Source organism: Triturus cristatus, chromosome 5_2, assembly GCF_964204655.1.
Source record: "Triturus cristatus chromosome 5_2, aTriCri1.1, whole genome shotgun sequence".
NCBI lineage: Eukaryota > Metazoa > Chordata > Amphibia > Caudata > Salamandridae > Triturus > Triturus cristatus.
Genome location: NC_140588.1, coordinates 203,419,376 through 203,442,776, shown reverse-complemented (window position 1 = coordinate 203,442,776; position 23,401 = coordinate 203,419,376). Strand labels below are relative to the sequence as shown.

General features: G+C 42.8%; 1 protein-coding gene across 1 annotated transcript in view; it reads left to right on the top strand.

Moving 5' to 3' along the window:
- The window catches only part of SCGN (secretagogin, EF-hand calcium binding protein), a 374,305-nt gene that overhangs the window by 233,585 nt on the left and 117,319 nt on the right, over positions 1–23,401 (top strand). Inside the window, exon 4 of the mRNA XM_085606992.1 lies at positions 11,700–11,789. Coding sequence (XP_085463118.1) covers positions 11,700–11,789 — 90 coding nt within the window. The remainder of the gene's footprint in view (positions 1–11,699; positions 11,790–23,401) is intronic.

The window sequence follows — 23,401 nt, the reverse complement described above, 5'->3', positions numbered from 1 at the left end:
CATCTGCTGTCATTTGAGTAACATCACAGACTCAAACAACCACCGCAGGGAATAGGGTTGCTACCTTTGCAAGAGAAAAATATTGCCCATTTGTTGTTTTTGTAAGTGTCTGCGAAAGCCTGGCGGTGATAGTAAATAGGTCTTAAAACAAAATAATATGTATTAATTTGTAACATGACTTTTTGGCTTTGTTTACTTTCCTTATTAGTCATGGATCACTATCGTAGCTCTAGAAAATATCTAAAAGTGCTTTCTATTTATATTTGTTGTTTGACATATGTACAGTTAAAGCCTAAAAATAATGGCTTTAGCCAATTTTCTTTATTTTTGTACCAGCCGGAAAATCAAAATACTGGTGGTGCTGGTAGAAAACTGGTCACGTGGCAACCCTAGCTGGGCAGTGGATTAAGGGTGACCAGATTTTGGCTTAATTGCTCAAATAGTTGACATGGTTCCACACCAAGTGCTATAAACTGTCTAAGGCTTGTCTGAATTTGGTTCAAATAAAGGAATTAAATGTATGTATATATCTTATTCTACGGCAAATGATTTTTAGATGCATAATACACCCCTCACTAATAGCAGGCATCACATTTAAACCTAAAAGTGCGAAAAAAGGCTATTTGGTGACCTCATGACAGCTCACAGACACTGCTCATCACCTTCTGTCGCGGAGCAGTCACAGACGCTGCACCACATGCTTAGGCGGCGGAAGGATCTCGCTTCCCTGTGGTGAGGAAGGAACTCAACTGTCCTCACACAACTGAAATACGTGTTGATGCGCTCTCGAGGGGCTGTTAGTTCTTCTCCCCACTGGCTACTATAGACAAGTTGGACACAAAACAATAAATTGTGCAGACACCAGTGACCATTTGAGAATTAGCACTGACAACAATGGAAAAGAAAACGGGGACATATAGCTTTCAAAAGGGCTTAAATGTTAATATCTGATCTTTTCTTGGGAAATTATGTCATGATATCACTTGAAAGGGAATAGTCAACTACTTTTTTCATCAAATGTACTGTAAATGAATATTTGAACAGTGAAAGGCAAGGACTATTCAAAACAGAATACGATTAACAAATACAAGTAAATGAGTGATGTAAATACATGGATGGGTTTATATTGATATTTATGTTTTTATTAGAGTTTTATACAGTGTGAACTAGACCCGAAGATATCCGAGCGCTTTACATGAGCACCAGTTTCATTATAGATAAACACATTCATTTTTGTTAGGTAAGGGGAGATTTGGTGATTTACCCTGGATCACAGGATGTTGAGTGTCGTTGCCGAGACTTGAACCCAGGTCCCCAGCTTCAAGGTTGACAGCTCTACCCGTTAGGCTACATCCTCTCCCCAGATAATTATTTATGTATTTCAAACCGCATTTCTATATTGAATAGACAATGAAAATCTGTCTGTTTTTGGTACCTGCAACGAAGCAACAGCGCTTTTCCTCAACAAATAACGAAATTGAGCATATTACTTTTGTAGAGAAATATTCCAGATTACCCCTATGGCCACTTAAGTGTTAAATAAGTGTATCAAATTGGGTTTTTGGTTTGGGTCGGTGTGAGCCCTTCTCAGGCAACAGCACAATCCATGTCACTAAATTAACCTGTTGTTATAAATTGGTTTTCTGGTTGGCTGAGGTCTGCATTCTGTCCAAGCAAGAGCCACAATCCTAGTCAAGGTAAGTCTTCAACACACTCAAAATTAACCTATGCTCGCCCCTTGGTAGCTTGGCACAGAGCATTCAGGCTTAACTTAAGAGGCAATGTGTAAAATATTTGTGCAACACTTTAATTAGTTAAACGGAGAAAACACCACAGAAAAGATACTACATCTGCTTAGAAAAATAGAGCTTCATTTAATAAACAAAACAAGATGTAAGAGACAAAAAACAATGAGTATACCCAGAGTTATGTTTTTTTTTTTAAATCAACTGAAATGTGGTGCTTAAAAGTATGAAGTGCCAACAAGGGCTATCTGGTCGCACTAGGCTGAATCAAAACCAAAAGTTGAGGCCGACTGTGAAGGAGCGCGGATCGTATACAGAAACCAGCCTTGGCCTGCTCAAAAGTACCTTGTTTGCATCAACATCGAAGATGGGATTTTAGGAGCAATGAAGGGGATGCGTTGTCATCGATCCTTAGGATGGAGGCAATGCGTTGGCTCGGAGTCGAGCCTACTCGGGATGGTCAGAGATTTTGGCGAGGTGCCGCACTGTCGGCAATGTAATACACTCAATCCTCGGAGTAGTGACGATGCACCAATGTTGATGGCGATGCAATGTACTCGATCCCCGTAGCAGCAACGATGCATTGGTGTCAATGGATATGTGCCAGACCCAAGCAGCGCAATGGAGTGAGTGTGTGGAGTTTAGCTGGAGCAGCACTTTATACCCAGTTGTACCAGGCTGGATTGTCACCACTTGGCAGGGAAAGACTCTCACAGGGCAGAGTTTCAGTGCTGTAGCAAGGTAAGTTGGAAGTGTTTTATGTCCCTGAGACTTCAATCAGGAGGCAAGCCAGCAAGCCCTTGGAGTCACTTTGGTTCTGGGTTGGAGAGATACAGGGCCAGTCCTTCTCACTCCCAGGAAAGAGGGCAGCAGGCAGCAGTTCAGCACAGCTAAGCAGAAGTCCAGCAGAGTAGCAGTCCAGTAGAGTGACAGTCCTTGTAGCAGCACAGCAGTCCTTCTTCCTGTCAGAGATCCACAGGTCCAGAAGTGTACTGAAGTGGTGGTGCCAGAGGGCCAGTACGCCTACCCAGTTCTGCCTCTGAAGTGGGGGAGACTTCCAAAAGATGCCTTTGAAGTGCACAGAGTCCCTGCCTCCAGACTCACGACAGGGGTAATGCAGCCCTTTATGTGGGAGCAGGACACAGCCTATTCAGGTGTAAGTGTGAGCTCCTCCCTCCCATCCTGCACAGGATGGCCCAGAAGGATGTGAATCACCCATTAGGTACATGAAAGGTCTCTTCATGTGTTTCTCTCTCTTTCTCGGTAATGCACAAAGCCCAGCTGTCACCCACCCCAGACGTGTATTCATAAACAGGCAGAAGGCACCAAATGGCTCAAGTAGGAAAATGTCAATTTTCTAAAATTGGAATTTTCAGAATTACAATTTTAAATCTAACTTGACCTTAAGTTGTGATTTTAAGTTGTGATTCCAAAGACACCAAACTTGGGGGGGTCCTATCCCTTCCCAATTGGAAATGACACTTCTAAAATGTAATAATATAATTCCAATGTTATCCTTTGGGAGAGCTTGGCCATGCAGTAGTGAAAAACAAATTTAACTACCAGGACATGTAAAACTTAAAACTGCATGTCCTACCTTTTAAATACCCCGCACCCTGTTCTGGTGCTGTCAAGGGCCTACCTTATGGGTGACTTATATGTATTAAAAGGGAAGGTTTAGGCCTGGCAACAGGGTTTACTTGCAGGTCAACATGGCAGTTTAAATCTGCACACACATGCTCGTCAGCTGACAGTCTGGGACATGTTTAAAAGGCCACTTAAGTGGAGTGGCACAGTCAGTGCTGTAGGCCCACTAGTAGCATTTAATTTGCAGGCCCTGTGTACATGTTGTGCACTTTACTAGGGACTTATAAGTACATTAAATATGCCAGTTGTCGATAAGCCAATGTTACCATGTTTTAAGCAAAGAGCACATGCACTTTAGCACTGGGTAGTGGTGGCAAAAGGGCCCAGAGTCCTAAAGCCAGAAAAAACTAAGTCAACAAAAACAGGATGTCTGAAGGCAAAAAGTCAGGGAAAATCACACCAAGGATGCCAGGTCTAACATCTGTGTTTAACCCTTCATTAGCTTGGCACAAAAACAGTCATGCTTTACTCAGAGGCTATGTGTAAATTATTTATGCAACACTTAAACAGCAATACAGTTAAAATACAGCACATGGAAACTCCCCCACCAATTTAAACAAATAGAGTATTTTTTTTAACTACTTGACACCAACACAACAAAGATCTAACCAGTAGAACCGGAGTTATGAATTTTTGAAGTTTAAAGTATCAAATATAAAACCATCAACCGCAGACTACTAGTTGTGGAAGACCAGAGCAAAATCGAAAGTTATGGCTGACCGCAATGGAGCGCAGTTCAGATACACAAAGTGGATTGGGCCCGGTCTCCGTTTACCTTTTGACTTAGAAGAATATTTTAAGAAAAGTGACTGAAAAGGTAAAGTTCAGTGGTCAAGGCAGCTTGCGGTGTCCAAGGAGAAAGTGTCGTAGTCAGTGAGCCGCTGGATGAAGTAGAGGTGAAGTCTTCCATGTTTGGTCTTAGTTTCTTTTGTGGAAGTCGAAAATCTCCAGCAAGATGAAGATGCAACATGTAGCTGATGAGGAATCCAGAAGGCCAGATACCCCTTCTGTGAGGAGCCATTGAACAGGATTTGTCACATCGGAGAAGAACATAATGAGATCTGCCACAAATTCAGGCTGACAGTCGATGCACCTGGGGCAGATTAGCAAGCAGGTAGGTCTCAGTCTCCTCTCGGTTCTCAGAGCACTTTTTGACTGAAAACATTCTAAGCCCAACTTTGTTTTGTATTTTATCTGAGCACCTTTACACAGCTTCCAGGGCCCAAGACTGGAGAGGCACCACTTGGATGGGGGACCAGATGCGGGTTCAAGATGGTTGGAGCCTTTTCTGTACGTGAGGCTCTGATCACGAGCCCAGCCAACAAGCTCATGCAATCACTCTGTATATCTTGGTTTCAAGCAGAAAACAAGTCTCAATCAGCAGGGCAGTCCTCTGAGGGCACAGGGCAGGCTTCAGGCAGAAGGGCAGTCCTCTTAATGCACCAGGGCGGTCCTCTGTCTGAATTACACAGCAAGCCACAGACAACAGGGCAGTCCTCTGAGAGTTCTTCCGCAGGTCCAGAAATGTGCTGAAGACTGCATCTGAGGGTCCTAATTTTATACCTATTTCCTGCCACCCTGCCCTGGACGAGTCTGTCTGCAGTGACAACAGGCTGGTGGGAATTTCTTTCTGTGTGAACTGAGGCAGTGTCTTTGAGTGCAAGTGGGGCTGGCACAGATCCAACACCTCATCCCGCTAGTATGGGCCATCCTCCCAACATCCAGTTCCTCTAATGTGTGATGTCTGGGAAGAATATACAAAGGCCAACTGCAAACTATACCTGGTCATGTGACCCAGGAAACAGGCTGCAGGCACCAAATGGTCAGAAGAAGAAAATGCCATCTTTTTTAAAGTGCCATTTTCAGAATTATGACTTAAAATCTGACTTTACCATTTAAGGGGACTTTAAATTATAATTCTTTAGACACCAAACATGACATTTCTACCTATTCCCAAACAAATGTTATCACTTATTACATGTAATAAGTTAACAAAATGTTGTTCTATGGCAGAGATAGATCCTACAGTAGTGATAAAAGGAAGTTTGTAGTTGTTCACAACGAGGACATGCAAAACCTAAAAGTACATGTCCAACTTTTTAAATACAATGCTCCCTGTCTTATGTTCTGTTTAGGGCCTACCTTAAGGTTGACTTATATGTAAAAAAAAAAGTGAGTTTAGGCCTGGCAAGGGGTTTAATTTACCAGGTGTAATTGGCAGTTTAACTTTGAATGCATGCTGGAATTGCAATCCTGTGTCAAGTTTTATGGGGCTAGTCAGGTGGCTGGCACAATAATTGTGGCAGGCCACTAGTAGCATTTGATTTACCAGCCCTAGCTATATTGTATACCACCTTGCTAGGGACTTATAAGTACATTAAATATCCCAATCTGGTGTAAGCCAATTGTACGATATTTTAGTGAGTGATCACAAACACTGTAGCACTGTTTAGCATGGGTAAAGTGCACAGAGCCCTAAGGCCAACAAAAACGAATTCAGTAAAACAGGATGAACAGGAGAAAGCAAAACTTTTGGGAGAAGACCACCCTAAGGCTGACAGGTTTAACAATGAGGAATTACCAGTCAGCAGGGACACAGATGCTTATTTTCAAATCACGTGTGACTGACCTAATGGAGATGCCAATAATCATAAAAAGTAAAGGCGTCAATCACTCCCCTTTCAGTCAGATGGTGCTCACGTGATTTTCAAGGCTGCTTTCGGGGTTGCTGTTGGTTGGTGGGCTCAGTGAACACTGACAGCAGCAGGTAAGCAACAGAAGACGTATTTTTGTAATAGTAAAAACAACTAAAAAGCATTTTTTATGCTGGAGCATTGTGAGGAGGGTAAATGCAGACTGCCTCTGAGATCCATCTTCCTAGCTAGCACAGCTCTGCCCTTGAGAGATATTTTATCTATAACCCCCTAATACCTCTGTCCTTGCAGAATCTAGGCACCTATAGAAGCAGGTTCATGAGGCGTTGCATCAAAATAAGCTTACACTTAGATGGCATCACAAGTCATCTCAATCAGATGGTTCTGAAAGCATGCCTCATTCTTTGGAGCCTTCAAAAGGGGGGATGCAAAAGGCTGAAAACTCCTTAATAGATGAAGGTGATGTTATTTGATGATTACTTCTGTGGTTGCTTGATTAACGGATCAGCGGTCAGCCATGCTCCCACTGGTGTGGCCTCCAGACCTCAAATAGTTAGTGTGTTTTAACTAGAGAAATGTATAATGTTTCTGAAATTAGCATAGTGACCTGTGATTCTGTCCAGCAAAGGACATTAAATGCAGTGTGCTTAGCTGTAATCATACAGGGTCCTGGTTGGAATCAAAATATGAATCCTATTTTGAGCCAAGATACGTTATTTTTAAGGAATCCAGAAAGAGGTATTCCTAAATAAAATGCTTTTGAATCGTAGAGAAAAATATTTTCTGACATAAATATTGTATCCTATATATTTCTACAGGCATATGCCAGTGGGTGCCGATTCTGATTTATTAATTCCAAACGGAAACTTTTTTATAAACATTATTTAGGAATCAATACTTTTGTCAGATGATATCCTAACTACAATATACTGGTAAAGCACTGTAAACTGAGCTTAATAGGTTGAATTGTTTGGTACATAAGCCCCTGTATAGAACTGAGAAAGCTTTGTCTGAGGTCTGGCTACTCTTCTGGTGAGGGTAGGTAGTGATCTCTGTTTTCGTTGTGCTGTAGGGCTTATACCAAGATACTCCACGTCCTTGGCCCATCAGCACTGCACCAAACAGTATCCCCGTTAACCGGGATGTTGCGTAACATGCCCAGATGCTTCTCCTCAAATGCTTGTCCCTCATATTTACACTTCACCAACATGATACTCAACCTATCTCCAGAGCTGCTCCAGTCTAATATACTGTAATTATAAGATAGCTGGTGTATGGCTAAGATTGCGACCGGCATCCCCTAAGTTGATCATGAGTGCATATGTGTGAATTGTCCTCCATATTTTTGCAATATCTGTGTCTCACACCTAAACATAGCCTTCTGTCTCAAACATATGCAAGTAAGGGTACAAGTTGAGGAGTGAGGCTCAATGGTTAGAGCGGCAGACCCTGAAGCAGAGTTCTGGCCAGGGACCAGGGTTCGATTCCCGCCTCGGCGGGGCTCCGGCTCAATTTCCTCGGACCTGTCTGTTCTCGCCTCGGTGCCTATTCTAAACATGGGCTCCACGCTGCATCTCACACCGGCCCCAACAGCGCTAAGGATGCCTGGCTTCACCCTGGGGGTGCCCAGGAGTGGACACTTCACTGGGAAAGCCAGGAGGGGTTCCACAGCGGTATGAGTATCAGCGCCAGGAAACCGCAAAAGGCGACACCGCAAGGTGACCGTCTGGTGACAGTGCGCTCTATAAGTACCTTGACATTTACATTTACATTTCACGTTGTGGGAAATCTTCTTTGTTTTGTGAAAAAACACAGTGAGATGTAACATAGATCAGTCACAGTGGAAGTTGGAAGCTGCCCACAGGCACATAAACGTATAATGGTAGGTGCCAACAAGAACACAGTACCTTCTCCCATGTGTACTCAAAAGTAATATCAACCTGACTTGGGGAATGCTCATCGCAAAAGAAAAGCGCCTCAAGAATATTAGATAAAGGCAGAGTGGTTGAGGGCCCACGACTGAGGAGAGGAGTACCCTATTGGAACTGATTGCTTCAAAAATCACAAATATTGTCCTCGCACGAGGGAGGAGATCAGCAGTTATATGTAAATGAAGACAGTAGAAAACAAAAGGCTTCTTTGTATAAGAAACAATAAGGAGCCATCTGTGAAGAGAAGAACCTGCCTAAAATGGAAGCTCAGAAGTCCAAACCTGAGTAAGGAGACAGATTGAGTGTGAGCAGTTGAGTACACAGGTAATCCGACGATGTCGTTTAGGACTTGATTAGGAGGGTACTCTAACCTCCTGACTTTTGGCCGTATTTTGGGTGGATCAGCAAATGTCGATGGGCAAAACGTTTGTTTAAATCTTTATTCTGATCACAAATGTGGCCATAAAAGTACAGTAAGTAAAAATACAACACATTTCAAATAAAAAATATGGCGCATATAATAATAAAAATACATTTCAGAATAAAAACAGTCATTGGCCTTGTGTGCATAAGAATACATACATCCTGTGCCCCCTAGGGTGAGAGCATAAATCTCAAAAACTCCTGCCCAAATAGCCAAACAAAGTGCAAATATGAAGACAGTGCAAGATGGATAAGCAATGCCATAACAATGGTGTCTATGCTTAACAAAAAGTCTGATACAAAAAGTATAAAAAACAATTAAAACAGCACTCAGTTCCTCTTTTTCATGGTGCATCTTAGAAAAGACCAACTATTGGCACAATTCGAGAGAGATCCAAAGTTTGCAAATACTCCAGGGTTGCCTGAGAGGTTAGAATGCCCCGGTTCATTGGGCACAGGAACATTTTGATGAATTCCTGTTAGAATGTACAGAAATAGATGAAATTTAGCACACTTTGAGGTGAAACTTCCTCACAAAGGCATATCCTGATGCTAGCCACCTCATACTGCCCCCAATGGGAAACTCAAGTGCCTTCTCATGATACCTAAATGGAAACATGTCAGTTGCATTCTCTCCCGTGTGGAGTTTATCCAACCCAAATATGATGCCATACCCACGATCAAATGTTGGGAGGGCATACTCTCTATCCGTGATTTTGGAGGACTTCTTCACTTCTCTTGCTTTAACATTGATTCGGGCTGATGGAAAAGCTGCTTCTCCCCCACATCACACAGCCCATACTTCACATATCGGATTCAGGGGATAGTCAACCCTCTATCACACATCAGGCAATCTCAGACTATTATTTCCCCATTAAAAGCAGTGTGTGGATTGGCCTAAAAAGCACCACACCAACAATGGGGCTAGATTAATGGAATCCTCTATGTATTCCATCCCTAGCTCCTGATGTAATATGCAAGTGGAGCAAGTAGGTGGAGCTCACAAATTTCTCCTCAGATCTCTATCTTGCACTCCCTGAAGAGACTTAGGGTTGCTATGGACCTGTTCTATACAATAGAATAGGGATACATTTTCTCCTACAGCTCTCTAATAGGGGCACCACAGGCTTTTTTCCAATACATCAGGCCAATTTAAAAGTGTGCACAATCAAGCCTGTGAATTTTCGCCACACAGGGGAGATACAAGGTCCCCAATTCTCCTTCGAGTCGAAAACTACTCCCAGATTTGAAAAATCATGGGTTAAAGCCATGGGAAGAACTTGCAACATAGTTTGCTTTAAGTTGAATGTCATGAAAAAGGTTTTAGAGAGGTTAGTAGCCAAACCCAAGGATCCCATGAAGGAAACAATATAATAAAATAATATCTTTAATGCGTTGGGGGTTCTGCACAACAGGATGGCATTATCTGTGCATAGTAATATGAGGACCTTCTTCCTGGCTATGGAGTGGGCATTGGTAACTCTAGCTGATAAGACAGGGCCAAGGCCATTAATATATGACTGAAACAGTTGGGGGGGGGCTAAAAAGCACCCCTGACATATCCAACAACCAATCTTGAATCCCTATATCCTCTTGCCTGAAGGACAATACCGGATGGAGGCAGAGAGGTCATGTGAAGGGCCTTCAAAAGCAGTACCAAGTCGCCATCAATCCCCAAGTCAATCAGTATCTCCATTAGTTTAGACCTCACCACACTGTCAAAGGCGCAGGACAGATCCATGAAGGCCAGATACTTAGAGCCCTGCATAGCAATAGTATACTTTCTTATCAGCAGGTACAGATTTAAACATTGCTCCATTGTGCCCAACCCCTCATGGCAAAACATTAATATGTTTGCGCTATTATTCGAAAGGTCGTGAATTTGGGCGCCATCTATTCTTCATGTTCCATTCCCCCTGCCACAACTCCTCTGATCATAAACAACCTGAATTAATCAGGTAAAAGAACCCAACCTGGAAGAAAGAAAGGTGTCAGAAATCTATTGGATTCTGAAGTCCACCAATATGCGAGAAAGAAAAGGATTTTGTATATATGTACTGTTGGAGGGTGAACCTAACCTCAAAACCTCTCATTCCCCCCATTTTTTTTACAAACAACTCCTCTGATCTCAGGAAGTGTATAATGTGGGCTCAGAGCAAGTAGTTTAAGAAGCAAGGTGATCTTACTAAATGCACATGTGATTAAGCAAAGGCAGGGAAGATTTCCGTTTATGAGAGAGGTTAAATGGAACAAGGCTCTGATTACTGGCATTGGCTCCTGTTGGGAGTTTAAAATGTTCCAGCATTTTATATCTATGTATTTGTTCCTTGATTCTGCTACCATAGCTTAGGGGGCGAAAGGCTCACTACCAATTTTTTTGTGATAACACCGGGTCACAAGCTACAAATTATCAGACTCTGAGGGGTTTACAATTTATTGAGATTTCAGATCGCATACTGAGCTTTGACCGAGAAAATCAGGCCTAGCGTGTATTGTTTGGTATTTACTGCACCAAAAATCTGCATGCCCCTATATTTATTGGGCATTTTTCCATAGAATTTTTTTCAGCAGATTTAATCTGCTGAAATCTACCTGGGAATAATTGTGGGGGTAGGGTGGGTGCAGCAAAACTCGGACTTCCATTATGTTTGGCAACACGAGTTACTGCATATACTAGACTTTAATGGGCCGCTCAGCACCATCATCATAATCCTCAGACAAGCTTTATTCAGCAGCATTATTATAACATCCACAAAAGCATCATACAGTATAAATTCAAAAGTGCAATTCATAAAATAGAGATCTACAGAGATCAAAACTGCAAATGAAATAATAATAAAGACAATGCAAATAATACAGTAAAAAAGGACAAAAATGGGCCACTCATATTGATGCAGTGTATTTTTTCTTAGATTTATTAAATCATTACTGCTTCCTTAGGTTAGCATAGCAAGCTACAAAGTGTGAAAACTATGTTAGGAAGCGACTTCTCGAGGAAAAGTTATTATACAAACAAATTATTACTTGTCGATTATTATTACTGAAATAGGACGTACTCCCCAGAGACAGATAGAGAGGACACGCGATTCATGAATATCATTTTTACTGACGTCAAAATTGGTAAAAAGTACAAATCAAATCAAACTGGGCCGTTCTTTATAGAAACGAAAGTCATGCTTATTCGGTCTTTTTCTCGAATTCATATTTAGGGGATGATTTTCTTTTTCACTGCTGCTCTAGAGCTTGCTTTGTCACACAAGTCAACTTTTTATATTCGTTTTTTATCTTTTATCTTTCAGCTCGCCAACATGATCCTGCCAGAGGATGAGAATTTCCTTCTGCTTTTCCGGAGGGAGACACCTCTGGACAACAGCGTGGAGTTCATGCGGGTAAGTCATGTCTAGTGTTTGCTGGTGCAGCAGCTTCTGAAGGCAGAGGTGAATCTTTAATATTTCTGTTTGAATCTAAAGACATATAAGATCTGCTTTTACCCAGTCAGCTGACAATGCCTTTTAGCTACAATGGAAGAGGTGTCAGCAGGGTGGGCTGACCTGTAGCAGTCGTGTAATAACAGCTCCCGCAGCCCTGCAGTGCAAGGAGGGCCCGAGCTCCAGGCAGGGCCGGACTGGCCGTAGCGGACACCGGGCAATCCCCCGGTGCGCCGCACAGGTCGGGGCCGGTTTTGGGCCCCAGGGGCCGTTTTTGTTACAGGGCCGTTTTTGCAGCATAGCTGTAAAATCGGCCCTGAAACAAAATCGGCCGAAAACCGGCCCTGGCAAAGAGATCGGCGGCACACCGGGGTGCCGCTGAGCCCTTTGCCAGGGCCGGTTTTGGTTACCAGTCCGGCCCTGGCTCCAGGGGGCCCCCTTTGGTACTGTGCATGGTCATCAGTCCCCTGGACTGAGAGCTCCTGACTGGGTCCGGAACGTGGAGGGCCCCTTCCATTGACTTTGCAAGGGGGACGCCTCAAGTTTCGTTTAGCAGCTGACCTATAGGGCAATCAGGCAGTGGCCGAAGGGATGCTCTCACAGGTCAGTGTGTTGGGGAGCTTTTTGGGCTGATTGTGGGCTGGTTTTATGTATTGCTTGCCCAGTTTTTACTGCTGATTTTCGTAATAGTAAAACAAACATTGCCTGAAGAATGCTCAAATCCATGCAGTCTTCCAAACCTTGCAAAACACCAATACAGTGTGCATTTACAAGTTCAAAACCAATTAACAAACATGGGCCACTTTTTTGTTTTTTTCAGATTCACTAATGGAGGGCAATTTTATTTTGGTACCTGGGCCCGTTCTCTGATGAAATGCAATCCTGGGTATCAGGCTTCTGCAGAAGGGATAGACAGGGTTGTAACATCTCTAGAAGGTTTTAGTCTTGTGAATGAAGTGGTACCATTAAAGTGTATACTCCCAACTCTATAAAAGTTTATCACTTCGAGCCTTCCACAATAGCATGAAAGAGCCTGTCCTAGAGCACCTTATTGAGGCACTGAACCAAAAAGCATGAGCAAGGCTCATCCTTGACATGTGTCCAAGATTAGGAGCTACCCTGTGGGAATGCATGTCTTCTTGAGTGACTAAGGGTTTTCATCCTTTTTATACTAACCTTAGAACAACCAGTCCAATCCCATCAATAAATTAGTAGCATTTTCCAGTCACTCATTTTCCTATTGTGTGTAGTTTTATAGTAGGTATTACGTATCTGAAGGGAAGTGTAGGATTTTGGGCCACATGAATGATTATTTCAAATAGCAGTTACCTAATTGCGATTCTCTGTGAATTGCAAATAAGTAATCGCTATTTGAATGTATGAAACTTCACTAGTTTCCTTTAGCGTTTCCTAATGGGTCACAAATCAACCTACCTCAACATTATTTATGTGGCAGGCCGCAATTTGCGACCCATTAATAATCGCTAAAATCACAGGGTTGGTGGCCTGCTGGGGTAAGCAGGCCACCATGTCTGTGATTGCTTTTAATTAAAGCAAACATTTTTTTTAAATGCAGCCCGTTTTCCAAAAAGGAAAATGGGTTGCGTTTAAAACAGAACATTTTTAATTTTTATTTTCATTTTTTAAAAGCAGGCAGTTCTCCGTGGGCCTGCTCTTAAAAAACATTTTAATGAACATTCGCAAAGAGGAAGGAGTCCCTTTGGGACCCCTTCCCATTTGCAAATGGGTTACCACCTACTTGAAGTAGGTGGTAAAATGCAAATGTTTTGTGACCACATTTTGGTCACTCACAAAACATCCCTGCATACCGCTGCTATTCAGTAGTAGGAAGGGACGCCCTACACACACTGCTTCCTAATACTGAATCGGTATGTATTAGCAATTCCAAATTACGAAGCGGTAACATGTTACTGAAGCTTAAATTGAAATTCATACATACCAAAAAGCATTTTACCAGTCACAAACGGAACAATTCTGTTAATCGGGTAGTTTGCAACTGGTTAAATGCATGATACAAGCGGCCCTTTGTCACCAGAGAAAATGAGTATCTCTCAGTGAGAATTCGGAGTTGGTCATGCGCCGATAACAAAACACCAAAATGAATTAAAAAAAGAAAGCATTGCTTAAATTGTGCCGGTGGTGGGCCCCAGCGCTTATTTTCATGGATTAGGGCTTAATTTTAAATCATAAACCTTTGACCTAAAACAAGAGAAAAAGCAGACAAGGTAGGAAAATGGTGGAAAAATAAGAAATTAATGGCAAAGGGAGTAAATATAGATATAAAAGAATCTGCAGGAGTGAGAGAATGGAACAGGATGTGTAGGGTGCTGAGAGAAAGAGACTTGAAGTAGAATCAGTGCTAATAAACACGGTATTAGAAAACCACGTCATTCAATAGCACTCCCAGCGGCCCACTAAGAAAGGCTTTGGACCACTGCACTTAATGTTTTTAACAAATTGAGCACTGAATCCACTGCATTCAGGTGTGCATTTAACACGTCTGAGCAAATATTTGGCTAAAAGGAACTAGCTTTATGAAAGGAGGAAGAAAATACTACATTAGATATTAGTTTAGGACTACATAACAGTTTCAAGGTTTGCATACTAGAACTGGATAAATGCCAGGGCAGCAGACCTACATAAAGTCAATTTATAACTCGCAAAGGCTTTCCAGACACTAATAAAATGTATAAAAGGCAGCTGCTGATTTGCTTAAAGGAGTGGAATTGAGAATGCGATTGTCCATTTAGCCAAGATATGATATAGAGTGGATCAATTAAGGTGGCCTTAGAGTTCAAGAACATCAGTTGCAAGGCAGATCCTTCTGAAACTGATCCCAGGGATGGGCTGGGGAACCCAAAACTAAGGGTGGGCGTAATGTGCGTAAGGGACCTACGTGGAGAGGCACGGAGATGGAACCAATCTCCTCACTCTCCGCATAGTTCCGTTACGCACATCCCGCCTCCCGCTCGCAGTATTAAATACATTAAAAAATCAATTTTGAAATAACCTTACCTTATCGGTGGCGGCCCCGGGCTTCCATCCTCCTCCAGCGTGTCTCCTTCTGAGAACTTCTGAGACTTTATCTCTTCCTTCTCTTCTTTTCACACTCTCCCTCCCTCCTTCCCCTTCATTGCTTCATTTATTCAGTTTCTCTCTTTTAATTACATCCTTATTTCTTTCTTTCTCCTTCCATCCTTTTCTTTTTCCTTATTTCCTTTCTTCCTGCCTTTCTTCCATTGTTTTCATTCTTTCAGTCAGTGGTGGGGCAGGGGGCCCCATGACAAAGTAAAGAAAGAAGGGGTGGCCAGAAATGATGCCAAATATGGTGCTCCTCCATGCCAAGAATGTTTGCTCCAAAGAAGAGCGGAAAAAGTTGAGAATAACTATGTCATTATCATGTAAATAATGCATCTGTTCTTTTGTAGCCCTGAGCGTAGTACTACGCTACGCTCGCGGAGCGTGCGTAGTTTGCTCTACTACGCGTATTGCATGTAGCACAGTGCAAAAACGCATAGAGTAGCGGCCATTTTTTGCTTGCTCGCAGTCCTCAACGTCAAAGTGGCGACCGCAAGTGAGCAAAATCAACAGCAACATCAAGTTGCCAATCGCGAGCGTGGAAAATAAACCTCACGGCAAGATTCTCAACGCGTGGAGGTCAGGTTTCTCATTGCGAGTGGTCGCGTATGCTCGCGACCGCTCGAGAAACTACCAGTCCGGGTTGAGAAAGCTGCAGCTCGAGTACAAATCTACTCGGGCGGCAGAAAACGACCGCTTGCACTGTGCAAGATGCCGTTTGCAATGATTGCACAGTGGGGACAAGCATCCGGCACTGTGCGATCAGTGCGAACGGCATTTTCCTACCGCACTATGCAGTTCGCGTAGCTACGCGAGGCGTGCGTAGTGCAAAGTGCACTTCGCATAGCTACGCGTAGCACTACTATGCAAACTACGCCCAGGGTTATTCTTTTGTACTTTTTTTTATTTGGCTGTGCCAAATAAAGTTTGCAGAAGGAGGGAATTCTTGCCCGTGGCTGCTAGAAACTAAAAAGAGGAACCATCCCATTTTTTACTCTTAGTCTTCAGAATCACTGCCAGCGGTGGGTCAGAGAAGCATGGTGATCGAACGGAATATACGGTCTGATTGTGTTCATCAGATAACATGGCCCTTTCTGTTGAAAGGCCCTATGAGTCATCATGAGCTCTTTAAACCTTACTCCCTCCTTAATGGAAAACCAATGCAACTTTTTGGGGGTCTCTAGTTGGCAAGGGTTTGCACCTTTGTCCAAGTAGGGACCCTTCCTTCTAGTCAGGATAAGGGAGTTACACTCCTAAAATAACCCCTGCTCACCCCCTTGGTATCATTGCATGAGCAGTCAGGTTTATCTTAGAGGCAGTGTATAAAGCATTTGCACATAACCAGCAGTTATACAATGAAAGCACTACAAAAGGACACCACACCAGTTTAGAAAAATATCCAATATTTTTATACTCAAAACAACACCAAAAACGATAAAGTATACACAATACAGTACTTGGAAATCTTCAGTTATCAATATTACCTTGAAAAACAGTTCCTTGAAGTAGATAGCCCCCTCTGGGGCTATCACGGCGTTGTGAACAAACAAATCCAAACAGTCCTGGCAGACCGCGGCGTCGCGGGCTAGCTATGGTGTCGGGAAGACCCGCAAAACAGTACCTTTAGAAATGCAGGGCATCTGCGACCTCTCGTTAAGCTTCTGATAGCAAGGCGTGCGCAGGCGTTGGTTCCGGAGGTCGGTGCTGGAGTTGTTGGGCCCTTGAAGTCACATGCATTGCAGATCGAACTCCTCGCGGTTGAAGTCAGGTGTGCTGTCGTCGGCAGGCGTCAAATGCTGCAGTTCGAAGTGCAGCGGTGCGGCGTGCGATACGCTCAGGTCCCGGTGCGAGCAGCAGCTCGGTGGCGGCATAAGATGGCGTCCTCGGTTGGACCCGCGTCGCGATGCAAAGGGATGCGGTGCTTGTCGCGGTACTGGCAGGTCACAGTGCAAGCAGCGGCGTCGTCGTTGCTGAAGCGCTGTCTTCGGCTGATGAACTGGAGTCCAAGCCCAGTGCTGATGCCAGAAGAAATTGAAGTCTTTGCAGTTCCTGAGACTTCTTAAACAGGGGGCAAGGTCTACCTCAAGACCTTGGAGATACTCAAAGAAAGAAGTTGCAGAAAGTTCAGTCCAAACCTTTCACTGCCTAAGACAGAAGCAGCCACTACAGGCCAACACAGCAAAGCACTCAGCAAAGTGGTAGTTTCTCCTCACAGCTTCTCCAGCTCTTATTCTTGCCAGTCTTCTTGGTCCAAAAGAGTTCTAAAGTTTAGGGATTTGGGCTCCACTTTTTATAGCCCAAAATCCTTGGTCCTCTCAGGCAGAGAGTCTGTGCCCAGCCAGAACCAATTCTGCCTTCTCTGGTGAGACTTCCTGGCAGGAGGTGGAGACGGCATTGTCAGAGGCAGAGCAGGCCCATTCAGGTAAAAGGAAATCTCCTTCCCCTACTCTAAATGCAGCCCAGGTCTTTTCAGCCCTTTCCTGACCCACCTAGACTATCTGGAGCCACTGCTCTTCCACAGCCCCTGTCATCCCAAAACCAGACAGTCAATCCACAAACCCAGCAGAGGCCTACTGGATGGCTGAACAAGAAAATACCTACTTTCTAAAAGTGGTATTTTCAAACACAGAATGTAAAATTCAACTTCACTAAAAGATGCATCTTTAGATTCTGAGTTCAGGAATACTAAACTTCATTTCTTTTCCTAGTTCCCAGGGCCAGTTATGTTTATAAGATGTTATAAACAAACTCCCCATTCTATCTTATGGGAACAGGTAACCTTGCAATAGTGAAAAACGATATTGGCAGTAATTCACTATCAGAACATGCCACACACACCAGGGCATGTCCTACCTTTCACGTACACTGCACCCTGCCCACAGGGGTACCTTGGGCCTACCTTAAGGGTGACTGACATGTAAGAAAAGGGAAGGTTAGGGCCTGGCAAGTGGGTACACTTGCCAAGTTGACATGGCAGTCCCAGACTGCACACAGGCTCTGCAATGGCAGGCCAGAGTTACATTTAAAGGCTGTTTGCATGGGTGGCACAATCCAGTGCTGCAGCATACTAACAGCATTTGATTTACAGGCCCTGGCACGCTCAGTGCACTTTACTAGGGACTGACAAGTAAATCAATTGTGTCAGTCATGGAAACACCAATCCATAACACAGTTTACAACAGGAGCACTTGCACTTTACCACTGATCAGCAGTGAGAAAATTGCGCAGAGACACTAAGCCAGCAAAAACAGAGTAAAAACCGGGAGGTCAGAAAGCAAAAACTCAGGGGAAACACGCCAAAAGATGCGAAGTCTAACAACCGAGCTAAGGAGTTTTGCACTAGTTGCAGTCTTCTCAGTTGGTAGGCAGTCAGGCCCCAAAGCAGGACATTCGCTTAATCCAAACAGGACGTAATTAATGAATGAACTACCATCTTCTGATGCTGCTCAGGTAACAAATACAAACATTTCTTTAGTGACTGTAAAAGGCCAGAGCAGACACCCACAACACTATCAAACTTAGCCCCAAACGAATACAAGTTATCAAATTTCACTCCAGATTCCTCACTATGGTTGAGGGAACTGGAGAGGTGGAACCTGACTGGGCCAGCATAGGCAATCCCATAGCGGGCAGAGAGTCACATAACAAAATCTCTGTTTTGCTGGTTTTGCACTGAAGATTTCTCAGGTGCATCCAGTGGAACACTTCTGAAAGACATGTCTTGAAAATATTCAAGGAATTAGGCGAGTACTTTTCCAGCTTGTATATAATTTTTGTGTGGTCCACATAGGACACCACCTGTGCGCCGTAAGATTCAATATGCGCTGCAGGAGGAGTCATATATACATTGAACAATGTGGGGCTCAACGCCGAGCCCTGGGGAACTCCAAACTTAAGTGACTTGGGGTGCCATCCAGACTGCTTGGTTATGGCCTAATAAGAATGATTAGACCCAGGCCAGAGCAGAACTACAGATGCCAATATTTCCCAGTTGTAGCATTAGAATAGGATGGGGCACAGTGTCAAAAGCTGCAGATGAATCAAGAAGCGTCAAAGCAGCCTGCTTCCCCTGATCCACTGCCAGCTTAATGGTGTACGAGAACTCCACTAGTGCTGATTCCTTACTTAAACCTGGTCTAAAACCCAATTGGGAAGGGTGCAATAACTGGTGTTGTTCCAAATATTCAGACAAAACAGATTGACCCACTTTTACAGAATTTTCAAAAAAGCTGACAATAGCGAAATAGGTCTGAAGTTAACCAAGACAGACCTGTCACCCAAAGGCTTCTTTAGCAAGGGGATTAACTTGGTATGTTGCCAAGATCTAGGCACAGTAGCTGAGCTTAGGATGATACTTAAAAGATCATTGAGGGTAGGGCTAATAACTAAACAGCTGCAAGAGTCTGCGGAGGGCAAGGATCATCAGGTGCCCTTGATTTACAGGCTTTTAAAGCTTGTTCAGAGTCTTGAATCATAATCGGCCTAAACTCATGAAGGGATCAAACCCCAGATGAACAGGAGTTGTCCGTAATTCATCAGACACATCTGTCTCCAAGGGGCAATCTGTTCCTTTCAAAGCCTCCACAATATCTCTGATTTTGTTATTGCAATAGTCTCATGACTGAGCACAGAGCTTAGACGAATCATCTAGAGGAAATTGAAGTGCCTCCGGATTAAATCTTTAGATCTACATCTGGAGTCTGCTAACTGCCGTGCAAATAGATCCACTTGAGCCCTCTTTATAGCTTAATGATAGGCTCTCAATGCACTTTTGTAGAGTTCCTTATCCTCTGGCAAATAACGTTTTCTCCTGCCTTTTCCCAATTTTTTCTACTGCTTGCACTGGCTTCAAAGTTCATTATTAAGGCCCGGAGAAGATGCACGTCTGCTCTTGGTTGAACTAGGACGTTCCATCATTGGAGCCATTGTATTTGCCATCTGTAAGAGCTGCCAGTAACTCTCTGGGAATCAAGTTCAGTTTCCCCACAAAATGTTGGGGTTGTGGATCCCAGTGTGTCTGCTATCAATTCACTTGGACGTTTTGCCCACTTTCTGTGAGAGAGTGAAGGGATTTTTCTTCTGCCTATTGGTCCCTGATCCACCCTCCATGAAAAGTAGAAAGGAGTATGGTCAGACCAGTCATTCATAAGAATGTCAGACACAGTGATCTGGTCATAAAAAAAGATTGGGTCCAGGATGTGACCTGCTGAGTGGGAGGGTCGATTTACTAGTTGCTTTAAGTACCAGTAGGACATATTATCCAGAAGTAATTGACCATGAGGATCTGAGATAGTGTCCAAATGGAGATTCAATCTCCGAACACCGTAACGCTGGAGAATTTCAGAAGGCACCTAGAAAAGTATTCATCTAAAGAAGTTAGAAATTCACCCGTATAAATGGGAGGCTGATAAATTAAGATCCCAACTAATGTCTTTTTTACAGGAAATGTGAGACAGAAGCCGAGTGACTCTGTCCCCTTTAGCTCTGTGACTTGAAATGATGTACACCTAAGGGATTGTTTGAAGACAATCACAACTGCTCCCCCTCTCCTGCCCACCCTGTCCCAGTGGAGTATACTATAACTTTTTGGAATTGCTATTGTAATACCAGGTGCCAGGTACTTAGATAACTGGGTGTCGCTGAGGAACAAGATGTCAAGTTGTTGATCACTGAGAAGTTCCATTCAATTAAATTTGTTATTTATGATTCGGAACTCCAATGAATTCCACATAAAATATACAAAAAAGAAGAACATATCCAATATATCATTTCATACTGTTCTAATACCAGAATAAAATTAATTCGGGGACGTAGCAATAATAATTTCACTATGCAATTCGAAATTTAAAAAACAGTATTTAAGATAAAGCAAAAATTAGTCCATATAATCACAATACATAATGTATACCGTGCAAGTGCGCATATGTAGAAACCTTTACACAATCGGTTATGATATAGTGCAAAATCTGCATAGTATTTATTATTCTAACAGATTCCTAAATGCAATTCAGGTACCCTAAGTTTCAATTTATAATGTGCAAGATATGCTACCCAGCAGAGACCATGTTTGACCTACCAGAGCTAAACATGTAGTGGGGGGGCAAACAAATAACACGTGATTTATATCTTTTCCTGAGTTCTACTTATAATGTGCAAAATATGCTACCCATCAGGGACCATGTTTAACATACCGCAACTAAGCACGGCATTATAAATCACTCTAAAGAATGTTTAAAAATTGTTTAAAAAAGATAAAAAATTTAAAACATACTAATTCAGAGGGGTGGGGGGAGCCAAAAGTCAATTTCGGGCCTCCTCTGCAGTGGTGATATTATGCTTTAAAAATACAGGTCTTAATAAATGGATTTGAAGTGGTTGTAATGGGGGACAGACAAATAACACATGATTTAAATCTTGCACCCAATTCCCACATTGGTCACGAACAGGGCCGGACTGGGAACCGAAACCGGCCCTGGCAAACTGCTTAGCCGGCCCCTCTGGGGGGTGCGGCTGAGCTGTTTGCAAGGGCCGGTTTCAGCTGCTTTTGTTACCCCTACCTGGTGGCCCACCAGGGAAACACCCGGTGCTCGCTAAGGCCAGTCCGGCCCTGGTCACAAAGTCTCTTCTCACTAGGTAATCCCTCCCATGCTCCTGTTATTATTAGCAAATGGAGCAAATTCATCCTTAACAGCAAAATGGTTCCCCGCACTCCATGGGGGAGATTCCATATGACGTACGATTGTTTTTTTTTATACATACTATTCCCCAATATTATGTTGTTTCTAGAGTGCCCTAAACACAAAGTAACATCTCTCTTGTGATTGACTTCGTAAATCATTTTTTTGATCAAATCTTTCAATACAGATTTTGGGTGAGGGCATACACCATTGCGCACGATTTCAAATAAGTCTAATGCTTTCTTATAGTTTCTAAAAACAACGCTTTTCCCCATCAAACAAAAAAAATCCATGTCTTAGCGCAAATCAATGTCAGAAAATCTTTATCTTCTTTTTACATTACTTAAATGATGGCGATAAAAATGGTATTGAAAAACTGGTAGTAATATTTTGTTTATAGAAAACCAAAGGTAAAAGTTGTTGTGGACCCCTTTGTCTTTCCATAGCCTCCATCTTTTTTAAGTCCTTTTCTAATGCCTTGTCTGAAGTCAGGAAGTCAGCTAATTTCTTTAAACTTCAGTCTTCAAGACAAAATTCTTAGGGCATTCTCCTGGGGATAATGATTGAAGCAACTGATTTCAGGTCTACGCCTGGGATCTTGAAGATCTTGGAGCTGGAGTCCACAGCACAATGCCTTCCTCTTAACTTTGTTCAGCGTATGCCTGCTATCGGAAAGGATTTCAAAGACCATGCTCGTTTACTTCCAAAATCATCTGAGATAGTATGTTATATTTCTTTCAGGGATTGCAACTCTTATATCCAAAAAATGTCTGAAGGAAATTCCTCTTTGTCATTGAAACCCAAATGCTACAGTCCTTATTTCAACATATAGCAAAGTTAGCAAATTTGTTCAGTGAGAAAAGCAAAAGATAGGCATAGTACATACCACTAGAATGGCAAGATCTGAGTGATGAATCCATTTCTTCTTGTTGACTTTGAGACAACTGGGTATGATGTACCTTGGATAAGTAGGATTCATATGACAGGATTTAAAACGGAGTAGAGTTTGAAGATTGTGGACTCAATTACTTGAAGACTGATCTGGATGAAGCGTAAAGGTAGGATCCTTTTACTCCTTCAAGTAACTCCTGTAAATGATTCTAATTGCTAGATGTTGCAAGTGGAGGAAGAAGCCTCTCCAAACTCCCATATATGCTAATGCATGGAGGGATGTTTGGAGGACCTCAAGCTCTGCCAGGGCAGGAACTGGTAAATGTGGGATTGATTTCTCTGTAGCCAAACATGTAGAAAGGGCTCTATATGGAGGAAAGTTTGTTTCAGATGGATAAATGGAGATTACTATTGAGAGCATCTATATTGTCCAGAGAGGAGTACAGGAAAGAATAACACCATACACCTACACAGCTCCTATCACGCACCTAAACAATCGCAAGAAGGAACTAAAGACCCAAGTTGGTGCTGAGTTTCAATTCTAGCTCGATTTTCAAGAGAGAATAATGCCAGGCAAAATATGTAAATGATACAGCTGGTTGGAAGCCATTGGTCATGCTAGTCTCACTCTAGATACCATACAAATAATTCTTCATAACCCGGTTGAAATTGCAACACTTTTCTACCTTATATTTTCATTATTCCAGTTATACTACTTTTTCCCAATACTTACTTCTTTGAGGTGGGTCCATTTCAGTGACTGGGGACAATGTAGTGCACAAGACCTGCTCCTCCACACTAAGAAAGCTTCTCTAGCAAAAAAAGATACGAAAATGAAAAATCAGTTTATGCTGGTGGGTTCATGGATGTTGGCAAATGGAAAGAAACTGTCTTCATTTATTTGTG